The sequence below is a fragment of the Mesoplodon bidens genome, assembly GCF_964165515.1.
Source record: "Mesoplodon bidens genome assembly, chromosome: 20".
NCBI lineage: Eukaryota > Metazoa > Chordata > Mammalia > Artiodactyla > Ziphiidae > Mesoplodon > Mesoplodon bidens.
This window is the reverse complement of record NC_138181.1, coordinates 14,102,633-14,114,917: the sequence shown is the minus strand read 5'-3', so window position 1 is coordinate 14,114,917 and position 12,285 is coordinate 14,102,633. Positions and strand designations below refer to the sequence as shown.

The window sequence follows — 12,285 nt, the reverse complement described above, 5'->3', positions numbered from 1 at the left end:
TGTTTTACCCAGCATTTTTCTTCATCTCCTGCTGATTATTTTCCATTACATAAACATAGCACTTCCCACAAATTGCATGACTTGTTTTGTCCTTCAGAATCATTCCTACTGTGAATCAATTCAACCCACGCATATGTGCAACATTTATAATTTTCTTACTACTTTCAATCTTTTTATTACCTAATTTTTATTCCATTGTAAGTGTATACCTTTTCTTATTACCATTTTCAAGAATATGACCTTACTGGACATGATGGGATTTCGTTCATTAAATACTTCGGAACTAAGCACAGGCACAGTGAATAAGTGATGGACCAATATGTTCATCAGCATCAGAGTAACCCAGGGTACTCGCTAAAAATGTGAATTCCCAGGCCCCATCTTTCCACGTGTTAGTATATTCAAAGTTAGAGTTTATATCTTTAATTTCCAGAATAGAAAATGAAAGTGAAGTCATTTTCTCAAGGACTAGAGTTCAAATCCTGCTTTTTGACTCTATCTCTCATTTTACCTTGGTCTTTGTACCTGACGGGAAAAAACACAGTTCTTTTGGCAGTCTGAAGGTAGACTTACCAGATAAAATACAGAACCCTTAGTTATATTTGAATTTCAGATCAACAGTGAATACATTTTAGCATAAGCATGTCCCAAATATGACATGAGAAATACTTGTACTAAAGTTATTCATTCTTGATCTAAAATTCAAATTTAACTATGTCATATTTGTATTTGCTTGATCTGGCAACTTTACTCAGAAGGAAGAATAAAACATGTGAATGTGCATTATCAAGAAATATTTTTGGGGCTTCCCTGGTGGCGCAGTGCTTAAGCATCTGCCTGCCAATGCAGGGGACACGGGTTCGAGCCCTGGTCCAGGAAGGTCCCACATGCCGCGGAGCAACTAAGCCCGTGCGCCACAACTACTGAGCCTGCACTCTAGAGCCCGCAAGCCACAACTACTGAAGCCTGCGTGCCACAACTACTGAAGCCCGTGCGCCTAGAGCCCTTGCTCCTCGATAAGAGAAGCCACTGCAACGAGAAGCCCGTGCACCGCAACAAAAAGTAGCCACTACTTGCTGCAACTAGAGAAAGCCCGCGTGCGGCAACGAAGACCCAACACAGCCAAAAATAAATAAATTCATTCATTCATTCATTAAAAGAAATATTTTTTATAGAATAGATTATCTTTACTGTCGATCTTGGAAGAATGGTTAGAATTAAAACAAATATTAGAGGAGAGAGCCTTTCAGTAAAAGCAAAAAGTCTGAACAAAAAGAAAGAAGTCTACTGAAGTACAAGTTCTACTTGAAAAAAATGGTTATGGGCACACCTCGTTTTATTGTGTTTTGCTTTCTTGAGCTTCGCAGATACTGCTTTTTTTTTCTTTTTACAAATTGAAGGTTTGTGGCCACCTTGTGTTGTCAGATGATGGCTACCATGTTTTAGCAATAAAGTATTTTCTAGTTAAGGTATATCCATTGTTTTGTTTAGACATAATACTGTTGCATGCTTAACAGACTACAGTATAGTGTAAACATAACTTTTAACTGGAAAACCAAACAGTTTGTGTGACTCACTTTATTATGATATTTGCTTTATTGTAGTGGTCTGGAACTGAACCCATAATATCTTTGAGTTATGCCTGTAGTCAGATTTAGCCAAAGAGTAGGGTCCCTATGGATGAGAAATGGGCAAAAGCAGTTGAAAAATAGAATGGGGCAGATCAGCAAGTGTCTTGAGCTGTAAGGAAAGTCCCTGTTGGAGTGAACTCAACACCTACTAGAGAGTTATTGAAAGGTAGTGGAGTAGCAGTGCCCGAACCTTGTTTGGAGAGAGTAATCCATGGGTACAGTGGTTCAGAGTGAACAAAGACTGGGGCCTCGGTACCAGGTAAGATGAGACTGTGCAATGTGGGTGCCTCCTGTTGAAACGGAGATGTGAGAGGCACTGGGGATCCAATCAGTAAGGCGTATCAGGGGTCTGGGGAAGGGGTCGCTGGAAAGAAGAGGAAAGATGACTCTCAGTCTCAAGCCTGGTCTCTGGTGATATCATACTAGAGAAAGGGAATTCAAGAAAAGAAAGTATTTGAAGAGATAAGAATGGTGAATTCATGAATCAGATGACAAATTTGAGACGTCAGCGCAACACATAGTTGTGTGATGGTTTTATCCATCAAGCAGGAGGAAATGTTGGATGAGGTCTTCACATACGCGATGAGGCAGGAGTTCTTGGTTTGAGACTGTTTGTCATCGGAGGAATAGTTAGTGCTGTCTGCGTGTGAGTGATGATCCGATTAGATGAGCAAAAGGGGCCAAGAACTGAGCTTTAAAGATCTTTTATAGAACTTTGAGAAGGAAGGGTAGTTCCTAAACAATAAGAAAAGAGAAGTTAGGAGAATCAAATTGAAGGGACTTTTTCTTTCCCCTAGAGGGAGGGTTGGCTATTATTGTGTTTCTACTGCAGAGCAGTGGAAAAGAATAAGAAAAAGAACATGACTATTAATGGAGTGGTTGAGACCAGTCTTCAAGAGGGAACAGTGGTTTGCGCAAGAGCCAGACTTTAAAAGGGTAAGAGAACAACCGAATTAGACAGAAATAGTGAACGAGTTACATCATTATACAGCCTGGCAATGGGCTTAGGCACCTGTAAAAAGAAGTGAAGCAGGTCTGTAGGTTCTGATAGAGGAAAGATCTACAAGATACTGTACATGGTGGGGAAAAAGAGCAACATACAGGAAAGGAAATATAGAAATATAAGGATAATAGAATTTTTAGAGTAAAAATGGTTAAAAAAATTTTTACTTTTTTTTTCCTGAAAGATCTCAAAGATATTATCAAGAGTGGTTACTTTTATTTTCTTCAATTTTATTTTTTTATTCGAGTATAGTTCATTTACAATGTTGTGTTAATTTCAGGTGGCTAGCAAAGTGATTCAGTTATATATACATATATATCGGGTTTTATTCACATTCCTTTCCCTTATAGGTTATTACAAAATATTGAGTAGAGTTCCCTGTGCTACAGTAGGTCCTTGTTGGTTATCTGTTTTATATGTAGTCGTGTGTATGTGTTAATCCCAAACTGCTAATTTATCCCTCCTCCACCTCCCCCTTTGGTAACCATAAATTTGTTTTCTATGTCTGTGGGTTTACTTCTCTTTGGTATATAAGTTCATTTGTATCCTTTTTTTTTCTTTTTTTAGATTCCACATATAAGCGACATCATATGGTATTATATGTCTTTCTCTGTCTGGCTTAGTTGGAGGATAGATTTTCTCTTGGTGTAGTGTAACTTTTTATAGTTCCTAAAACATTTTCTCATCAGATGCATGTATTCTATTTATTCTTTTGTTTCAGCAGGACAGAGGTTAACTGGTTAGGGAAATTACGGAACATGGGTCATGAAAGGTTTAATGTTAAAAACAAATGCTCTAAGTTCTTTTCAACAAAGAGCTAAGGATTTCGTGGATGTTAAAAGATACGGCATCTTTGCGAGGTTTATCAGAGAGTCGGGAGAAGGATTTGGGGGGGAGGTGATTAGGGAGACCAAGCTGTGTTTGCAGGCAGAAGGCAAGGCTCAGGTGTGGAGGCAGAGTTGAAAGATGCAAGGCCGAAAGGGAATAATGAATGAAGCCAGGCCCCCGCGGACGCAGGAGAGGGTGGATCGGAGCTGGCCTGACACAGAGGAGGAGCAGCTGTTCAGGGAACAGGGAAAAGGAAAGGAAAAACGCAGGAAGAAGCAGAGGAATTCGGAGTTGTGGAGGAGGGAACTCACATAGGAGGGCCTCTGTTTTTTCAACTAGAAAAGGGGCCAGTGAGAAGCAGGGGTGTTGAAGAAAGGAAACAAAGTTCAGAGTAACTTTTTTTTTTTTTTTATGCGGTACGCGGGCCTCTCACTGCTGTGACCTCTACCGTTGCGGAGTGCAGGCTCAGCGGCCATGGCTCACGGCCCCAGCCGCTCCGAGGCATGTGGGATCTTCCCAGACAGGGGCACGAACCCGCGTCCCCTGCATCGGCAGGCGGACTCTTAACCGCTGCGCCACCAGGGAAGCCCCAGAGTAACTGTTTTGATGAAAAGTGTTATTTGGTCATAGGACATGAATACAATAATTACTCGGCTGGAAGGAAGGCCCCGGTGAGTTTGCAAAGCATCGGATTTTGGATGATACCCACCAGTCTAGTTGGTGAGTTTCTCCAGCGGGGCAAGTTGACCTAAGTGCAGGGAGCCACCCTCTAATGGTTAAGCTATTTGGGAGTGAAGACAGATGGGTGTCCAAATGCTGCCTTTGCCATTTTCTCATGACAAAGCCTCGAGCAAGTCTCTATCTTATCTGCACCTAAGTCATCATCGTGAAAGAGGAAATTTAATACCTACCTCAAATAGATTTGGTTGTGAGGATGAGAATGTGATCACACCTGTAGCTCTCAGAGAAGCAAGCACAAGCTTAGTGCTCCTTTACTGGGTTACCCTTGCCAGCAAGAGGTATTGTTGCCGAAATTCGGCCTCTGTACACTGGTGCCAGATGAAATCTCAGAGACAGAGTTTGGGATGAAATAGAAAGAGCAAGCTTTTTTGCTTTGCCAGGCAAAGGGGACCACAACGGGCTAATGCCCTCAAGCCTGTGTGTCCCGCCCTGAGGGGGCAGTGAGGAGTTTTATAGTAATGGTTCAAGGAGCAGGGAGGGATCAGCTTGTGGACGTTCTTCTGATTGGCTGGTGGTGAGGTAATTGGGAGTCAGCATTATCAACCTTCTGGTTCCAACTGGTCTAGGGTCTGTGTTCTTGTGGGCAGCAGTCTTCATCTGGTGGCGGTCTACTTCCTATAAAAGCAATTTAGGAATGTGTGTCAGGCCTTTATCTGTATCTTTCAGGCAAGTTCTGCTATGTGGCAGAATTATCGTCTAAATTGTTACCAGTTCCCCAGCCCAACAGCTATTCTTTATTTCTACATCTTAACATTTCCCAATCATTAACTTTGGAGTCAAACTTTTACTTCAGAAGACAGGGACACAGGGGCTGGTACACGGTTTCAGTATCAGGCAGTGTGACCAGGACAGAGGTTAACAGCTGGATAGAGAATGAGCCAGAGAATCGATTCTGGAGCCAACTGCCTTGGATTGAATCCCAACTCTGCTAGTTACCAATCGTGAGGCTTTGGGCAAGGCAAGTGATTTTCTGGCCTCAGTTTACACATTTAAATGGGCACATTTTTACAAGGTTGTTGGAAGGATTAAAATGAGTTAATAAGTGTAAAGTAGTAGAACAGTGCCTTGCACATAGTAAGTGCTATTTAAGAATGTGCTGCTGTTGTTATTAATGACAGTAATAACGAGGTTTTGGAGGATGGCACGTTGGAAAAGCGAGATGCTGATTGGTGACGGGATTTTGAGAGTCCAAGCAATGCAGATATAATCGGAATTGCTTACCATGGTTGACCATAGCTGACCATCTAAAAGCTATTTTCTGATGTGTTAAAGAAAAAAATGTTGCTTCTCAATGACAGCAAGTATAAACAACTCAAACAATAACTTCTGTTATATTTCCGCGTGCAATTAAATACTTGGGTACATCACTCTGTATCTACATAGCACTGCCTGTGCTGGGATGAGGAGGGACTGGTCCAGAGATAGCTGTTTCCTGGGAGCCCAGCACAGCAGCTGGTTCTTTAGCCTCCTATTTATTTTGCCTCTCTCAGCCCTCTCTTTGTAAATATTTATTGTGTTAATTCCTTAGTAATTCACTGCCTCACATATATACCAATTCAAGTTGCTGAGTTGTTTTTTTTTTCCCTGAAACGGGAGCAGTGGTCATTTTATAATATCTAATGAGATAAAACAGAATAGCTTTTTTATTTTTTATTTTTTTGCCATACGCGGGCGGACCTGTCACTGTTGTGGCCTCTCCCGCTGCGGAGCACAGGCTCAGCGGCCATGGCTCACGGGCCCAGCCACTCTGCGGCACATGGGATCTTCCCAGACCGGGGCACGAACCCGTGTCCCCTGCATCGGCAGGCGGACTCTCAACCACTGCACCACCAGGGAAGCCCTAGCATATTTTTTTAAACTTTTTATTTTACATTGGAATATAGTTGATTAACAATGTTGTGTTAGTTTCAGGTGTACAGCAAAGTGATTCACTTATACATATACATGGATCTATTCTTTTTCAAATTCTTTTCCCATTTAGGTTGTTACAGAATATTGAGCAGAGTTCCCTGGACTATACAGTAGGTCGTTGTTGGTTATCCATTTTAAATATAGCAGTGTGTACATGTCAGTCCCAAACTCCCTAACTATATGTTTTGAAAGGCACTTTGTTGTGCTCCTTTGTTCATTTGATGTATCTATCTAATCCTGTAAAATAGATTCTAATGTGATATGTAGTTAACCTCATAACACGGGAACTGAGCTAAATTTCCATAAGTAAGTGGCATTAGTATGTCTTTCCAGTGAGAGTCCTGTGGAGAGTGGAAGGCAATCTAAGTAAATAGCCCTTTGCTTTATTCCTTTGGGGACATAAGTTACTGTGCATGACTAGGCGTGATTATAATTCATGAAGACAGGAACTTGCTCATACCCAGTCCTTGAACTCTGAAGTTCGAAGGGGCTTTGAAAGGTCACTTAGCCTTTCTCGCCAACTTCGCCCAAAAATGAAATAACCGCAGACTACGGTCAAGTCACACCGGTTTTGAGAGCCTCTGAAAGGAGATTTCATAAGCTCCCTCAGAAGTACAGTGTGGCTTTTTTTAAACAGCCCTCCTTGTAGAAAAGGTCATTTTAATATCTAAGCAGAGTCCCAAGTGCTATAACAAAAGGCCATGTCCTCCTTTTCAGCCCTTGTTAGAGCTGGTGGAGAGCTCGTTACTAGCTTCATCGTAAATGAAGGTTCACTGGGCACCTACTGTGGCCTCTTCACACTTTATGCGTGAAAGAGCCCCCGCACAAGCCACTTTCTAGTCCTTTCTCCAGGCCAAATGAACCCGTACACATTTCCTTTCCAGGGCCCTAGTTTCCAGCTATTAATCTTTCTAGCCTTTCTCTGTAGATGCTTCACACTCCTTCCAGCAATGAACAGATTCCTCTGTAGTTTCTGACTAATTTGGAATATGAGATTTCCCAGTCCTTGTTTTTTTCTTTTTATTTTCTTTATAGCCTATAGATTACACACAAGTTTTTCTACCACATGTTGGCTCCTTCTGAGCTGGGCCTAAAACTTTCGCAACTCTTGGAGAGAGGAAAATAGGGATGAAGACACAGGAAAGACATCAATCACACGTTGATAGGTAAACAGAAATTCAGAGAAAAGTACCCTATGCCCACAAAAGGCAGAATAGCCTGATCAGTCAGGGGGTATCAAGGCTTTTGTTCAAAATCACTTGGAGGAAACAAACCAGCACCACCTGAGTGTGAGAGCGAGCAGACAGGTATAGACACGTACGTGTAGGTATAGACATGTATGTGTGTGGATGTAAAGGAAAAAGAGGGCCTCTGGGGCAGGGCTTCTACAATCAACCTCAGACCGGGATTTCTTTCCTACTTCTCTTCCCGCAGTCTGAGACCAGGCAAACGATCAACAAACAGTCGCACAATGATTCAACACACATTTCTGTGGGAAATGATAGAGATAGAACTGCTTGTGAAGAACTTAAAGCAGTTATACAGAATGCGCTGGCAGTCAGATCATTAACCATCAGAAGATCCAAAAAGAGTTCTAGGAACCGTAAGTGATAGAAGAGTTTAGAAAACCATGGGTTGGAAGGGTTGGCTGGATTGGCCAGGACAGAGTCACTTTCTTGGAGGATGAGGCCCTGCGCTGGCACCTGACAGATGGGTAGATAGAGATGGGTAGGGCCTAGATGCCTAGTGGTATGGGGGGTATAGGGCAATGACCCGTCATTATAATGTGAAAGGTGAATGGGGCTTTTCGCTAGCAGAGGTCCACCTAGCCAGTAGGTTAATGACCGTTGAATCTGGGGTGTAGGCAGTGTGGAGCGCAGGAGTGCAGGGCTGGACGTAGAGAAAGCTCTCCAGTCCTGGGAAGAGCCTGCACCTTGTGGGCATGTGACTGGAGCAGCTCCCCTGGGAAGGAGCAGCAGTGGCTTCTGATGTTCTGACGAGAGCTGAGTGTGTGCTCATGTGCACACGTACACGCACGCACTCACTCTTGGGGGTGATTCTGCAGTGGCACCCCTCCAAATGCCCATGTGCTCACAGACACCTACACCCAGCCTTCCCCTTCTCCCATGAAACTGGTGAAAAACATGGAACTAAACCTCAGGTTCTCCTGGGGCCTGTCCTGCACACACATGAAAAGGGAATCAATTACGTTTGGGAGCACACAGGAACCCTTATAGGGAAACCCACTCTACTGTCCTGGAGAAATAAGATTAGAAAATGGTGGGGCACAGGGGGAAAAGAAAAGAAGAAAGAATGAGGTGAAGTAAAAGCAGATAAATAGAGAAGAGAAAAAAAAAAGAGGAAAAAGAAGCAGGGTGACCCAACTTTAGAAGAGTTTGAGCTATAAGGATGACTGGTTACATCTCTTGAGACGCACACACGTGGCTTTGAGGACTTGTGTCTACCTCTGTAGCTGCACCTGGGTACCAGGATCCCATCACCACCTTGTCTTTTACCAGTTTTAAACAAGAAACAACTGAGAATATGGACCACATGTTAATTCACCCCTGTATCATTTCCGCTGCATGGCTGAGCCTCCACAAGTGTATGTTGACTGAATGAAATTATTAGATCCTGAACCTTCGAATTCCCCGGACAGATTGTTCCTGTAAAATAAATCCCCCTTTGCTTATCTTTCTGTAGGAGTCCATGGACTTCTGCTTTTAGATCAGACTGTCCCACCAAGTGCCAGGGTGAGCCTCATAAGGAAGCAGTGCTCTCCGAACAAACCTCTCTCCCTTCTTTCCCTACCCTATCCCCAAAGTCCCCATATTCATTTTTTAAAATTCTGTAATCCAGTATTTCATTCTCTTAAGTCAAATACATTCTGCACATATTCCTGGAAGAGGAAACACAATGAGCTATATCCAACATCCATACCTTCGTCTGAAGGCATAACTTGGGTCCTTTCCTAAAACAGGACTTGTATCTGGAGGGCAGAGAATTCTGGTTCCTTAGGTAGCAAGAGGGTGGACACATAAAGAACAAGATAGGAATCCAGGGGAACAAAGACAGCTTGTTCCTGCTACTTAGTTTTGTTTCAGGATTTCGTGTCCAGTGATGTCCATTTTCAGCAGAAGTACTTTCACCCTGGTCATCCTCTGGCTCCTGGTCCTATTTTAGTACCTGGGAAGCTAAAGATGCCTTTGTGTCTACTTCGCCAACTCAGCAAGAGAGCAGCTGCATTCAGGACACTGTCAGCCTCTTGCTCTGTGTGCTCCGTTGCCAAGCAGGTGTCTGCTCCCCGGATACACCTTTTAAGATGGTGGTGTCATCAGTCAGCAGCGCCCAAGGACCTGGAGGGGGAGGGGTGGGGGAAGGCTAATTGGTTCCAATCCAAAGTTCTCTCACTGCTCCTGGTACCCTGGCTTGCTGCACCTGTTGTGTTGTGTCCTCTCTCTGCTCTAACGATTCCCTCCAAGGAACTGAATTGAGTAGAGGGAGGGTGAGACTGTAAGTGGGGTGACAGCTGCCGTCCTTTCTCCCCACATGACATAGGTAGACATTTGGGGTTGGTATCAGTCATCATCCCCCATGGTTCTGGGTGTCTAGGGAAGACCACCACCAAAGCCCCATCCCTCTCCCTCTCCCATTTGATCCATCATGACGTTGAACTAAAGCCTAAATCACACCCTGTTTCTCCATACCTCCCAGGCTGTTGTGGTTATGAAAAGTGTCTGATAATCCTCTGACCTTTCAGGTACTGTTCTTTGGGATGGCTGTGTTCTTCTCCTCACGAATTATTTTTATGTGTTGACCGCCCTATTACTGAACCGGTTCTGCTTGATTTCCTTGTTCCCTCTTTAATGGTGGCACCTTATTTTATAGTCCACTAACTTTGTTGAAAATAAATGGACTTGTATGGTTAGTATCACTCAGTTGGTAACGTAAGTACCATATTAGGGTGCAGTGAATGCAGAGTAAGTGCCGTGCAATTACAAGGTAAATATATGATGGGTTTATTTTATCTGCTAAGCCCAAAAGGGGTGACATAGTAATTACTTTTGGACCTATTAAGTATACCTACTGCATAATCTGTAGGGAAATCAATTATGTAGTTAGTACTTGCCACCTTCCATTTTTACACGTTTTTAAGATCATGTGGTCTTGGGTAAATGCCATGCTGAGTTGCAGTAGCCGTTATGAATCTCTTCCGGAATGAACCACACCCAGTGTACAACTAGCAAAAGGGTTGGGAAGCAGCTACAGCTTACCTTGGGGTATGGGGAGACACCCACAATCTAAATTCAAACTAACGCTTTTATTTTTGCTTTGCCCATGCATTCAATAGGATGGAGTAGGAGAGGTATGGGAGCAACAGCATGTGCCCTCTTAGAGACCAGTCCTCTTCCACAAAAAAAGTATCAGAGTCGAGCATTTAATTGGTGCCAGAAAATGTTTACCGTGGACATAAGAGCACCTGGGACCAAACTCTTTTCATATCTCACAATAGAAAGTCACTCATGATTGTAAATACCCTGATGTCTGTCACTATTCTGATGAACTGAGTGACGTGCCAAAGCTCAAGTTCATACTTGTGAGCTCTGGTCTCCTCTCTCGACTCATAGACCATGCGTTACCCTCTCACCCTAGACCGCTCTCTGTGAATGCATGCGCCCCAGGTCATAGACAAGCAGAGCAATTCACCTGTATTTTGTCATTGTACGTGGGTCTCGTGTCTTCCAACAAAAATATAAAAAAAATACTTGGCAGGGCAATAGGACGTCCAAAAACAAGCAAATTAAGCAGTTGCCTGTTTTTCCTTGAAAAACATGATATTATTTGCAAAATTGATTCTGTTCCAGATTCCATTATGTGGTGAGCTACCTTAATGCAGTTACGTTATTTGACTAGCATCCCTTTGATTTATACAAGGTCTTCTAGAAACACGATTATTGTGTGAAAGAGAGTCCAACTCGCAGCTAGCTACATTTGTCATTTCGTCTGATCAGTATCTCCCAAAATTCCGATAGCATTTCATTCTGGGTCCCGGGGTGGGTCTTTGGCCCTGTGCCCATGTTGGCCATTTAGGATTTCTCTTGTGTCTTTCAGGCATTGAGAATGCCAGCGACATCGCTTTGTACTCAGGCTTGGGCGCTGCGGTCGTGGCTGTCACAGTCCTGGTCGTCGGCATCACGCTTTACAGACGGAGCCAGAGTGACTACGGCGTGGACGTTATCGACTCTTCTGCATTGACAGGTGGCTTCCAGACCTTCAACTTCAAAACAGTCCGTCAAGGTCAGCGGCATAGGGCCCCCCAACACTGCGTCCCCAGGACCATAGACTACATTCACGCAAGACCCTGGCGCTCTTTGGTCCTGTGTGAGGGTAGCTCTTGGCCCTGGGAACTGCTACCAAATTGTCTTCACTCCTTAGGACACCAGGTTCGATGGAGGAGTCTGCCTGAGTCCTTGGCTGCTGTGAGGATCAATGGGTCTCGGTTTACTCCTACCGACATTTTATATGAGGCATCTCATTTAAATCTTTGATATGTAGTGAGCCTAACAAATTATTTTATCTCAGATCACCCAACTTTCTATTTTAACCAGCCTGCTTTGGGGATGTATATTTAGTTAACTAAAGTACTGCTTATTCAATGCTAAGGGCCAACGACTATACTAGGCATATTTATTACACCACTTATTAGGTGGAGTTATTTTTGTGGCTTCTATTTTAAATAAGTAAAAGGATTTTCAAGGATCTCTGATGGGCCAGTTAGCCAGGGAAAAAATGAAATTCCCAGCCTAAATGACTCTGCTGTTGCCAAGTTAAGGCAGTCTTTTGTTGTGGGGAAAGAAAATGTATCATGTCAAACTACAGCAATATTCATTTTTAAAACACAGTCATTTAATTCTCTTATCCAAACCACTCTATTCTTGATTGGGAGATGGGGGTGAGATGGATGGCTTTTATTTTACAAAATGAAATTGTCTCGCTTCCGTAGATGAAGTTTTCTACCTTGACCCTCGTGGTCAATATTGTCACTTTTATCTCTGTTTACTGCTTGTCAGTAGCACCTGCAGCACACGACAAGAAGTCTCACTGCTTGGCAGTGATGGAGTAGGGACAGGATGGCGAAGCAGGAACCCAAGCAGACTAGAAATTGGGAGA

The 12,285-nt window shown here is 43.3% G+C and overlaps 1 protein-coding gene across 3 annotated transcripts in view; it reads left to right on the top strand.

Annotated features, from left to right (window-relative positions):
* UNC5D (unc-5 netrin receptor D) overlaps nucleotides 1–12,285 on the top strand; it is a gene marked incomplete at its 5' end in the record, with an annotated part of 611,405 nt that overhangs the window by 522,537 nt on the left and 76,583 nt on the right. For 2 of the 3 annotated variants that reach the window (XM_081220829.1, XM_081220827.1), the window contains one exon: nucleotides 11,227–11,412. In XM_081220829.1, the coding sequence (XP_081076955.1) occupies nucleotides 11,227–11,412 (186 nt within the window). Of the gene's footprint in view, nucleotides 1–10,465; nucleotides 10,481–11,226; nucleotides 11,413–12,285 lie in introns of all 3 variants that reach the window. The other variant, XM_081220828.1, reaches the window with a different exon arrangement.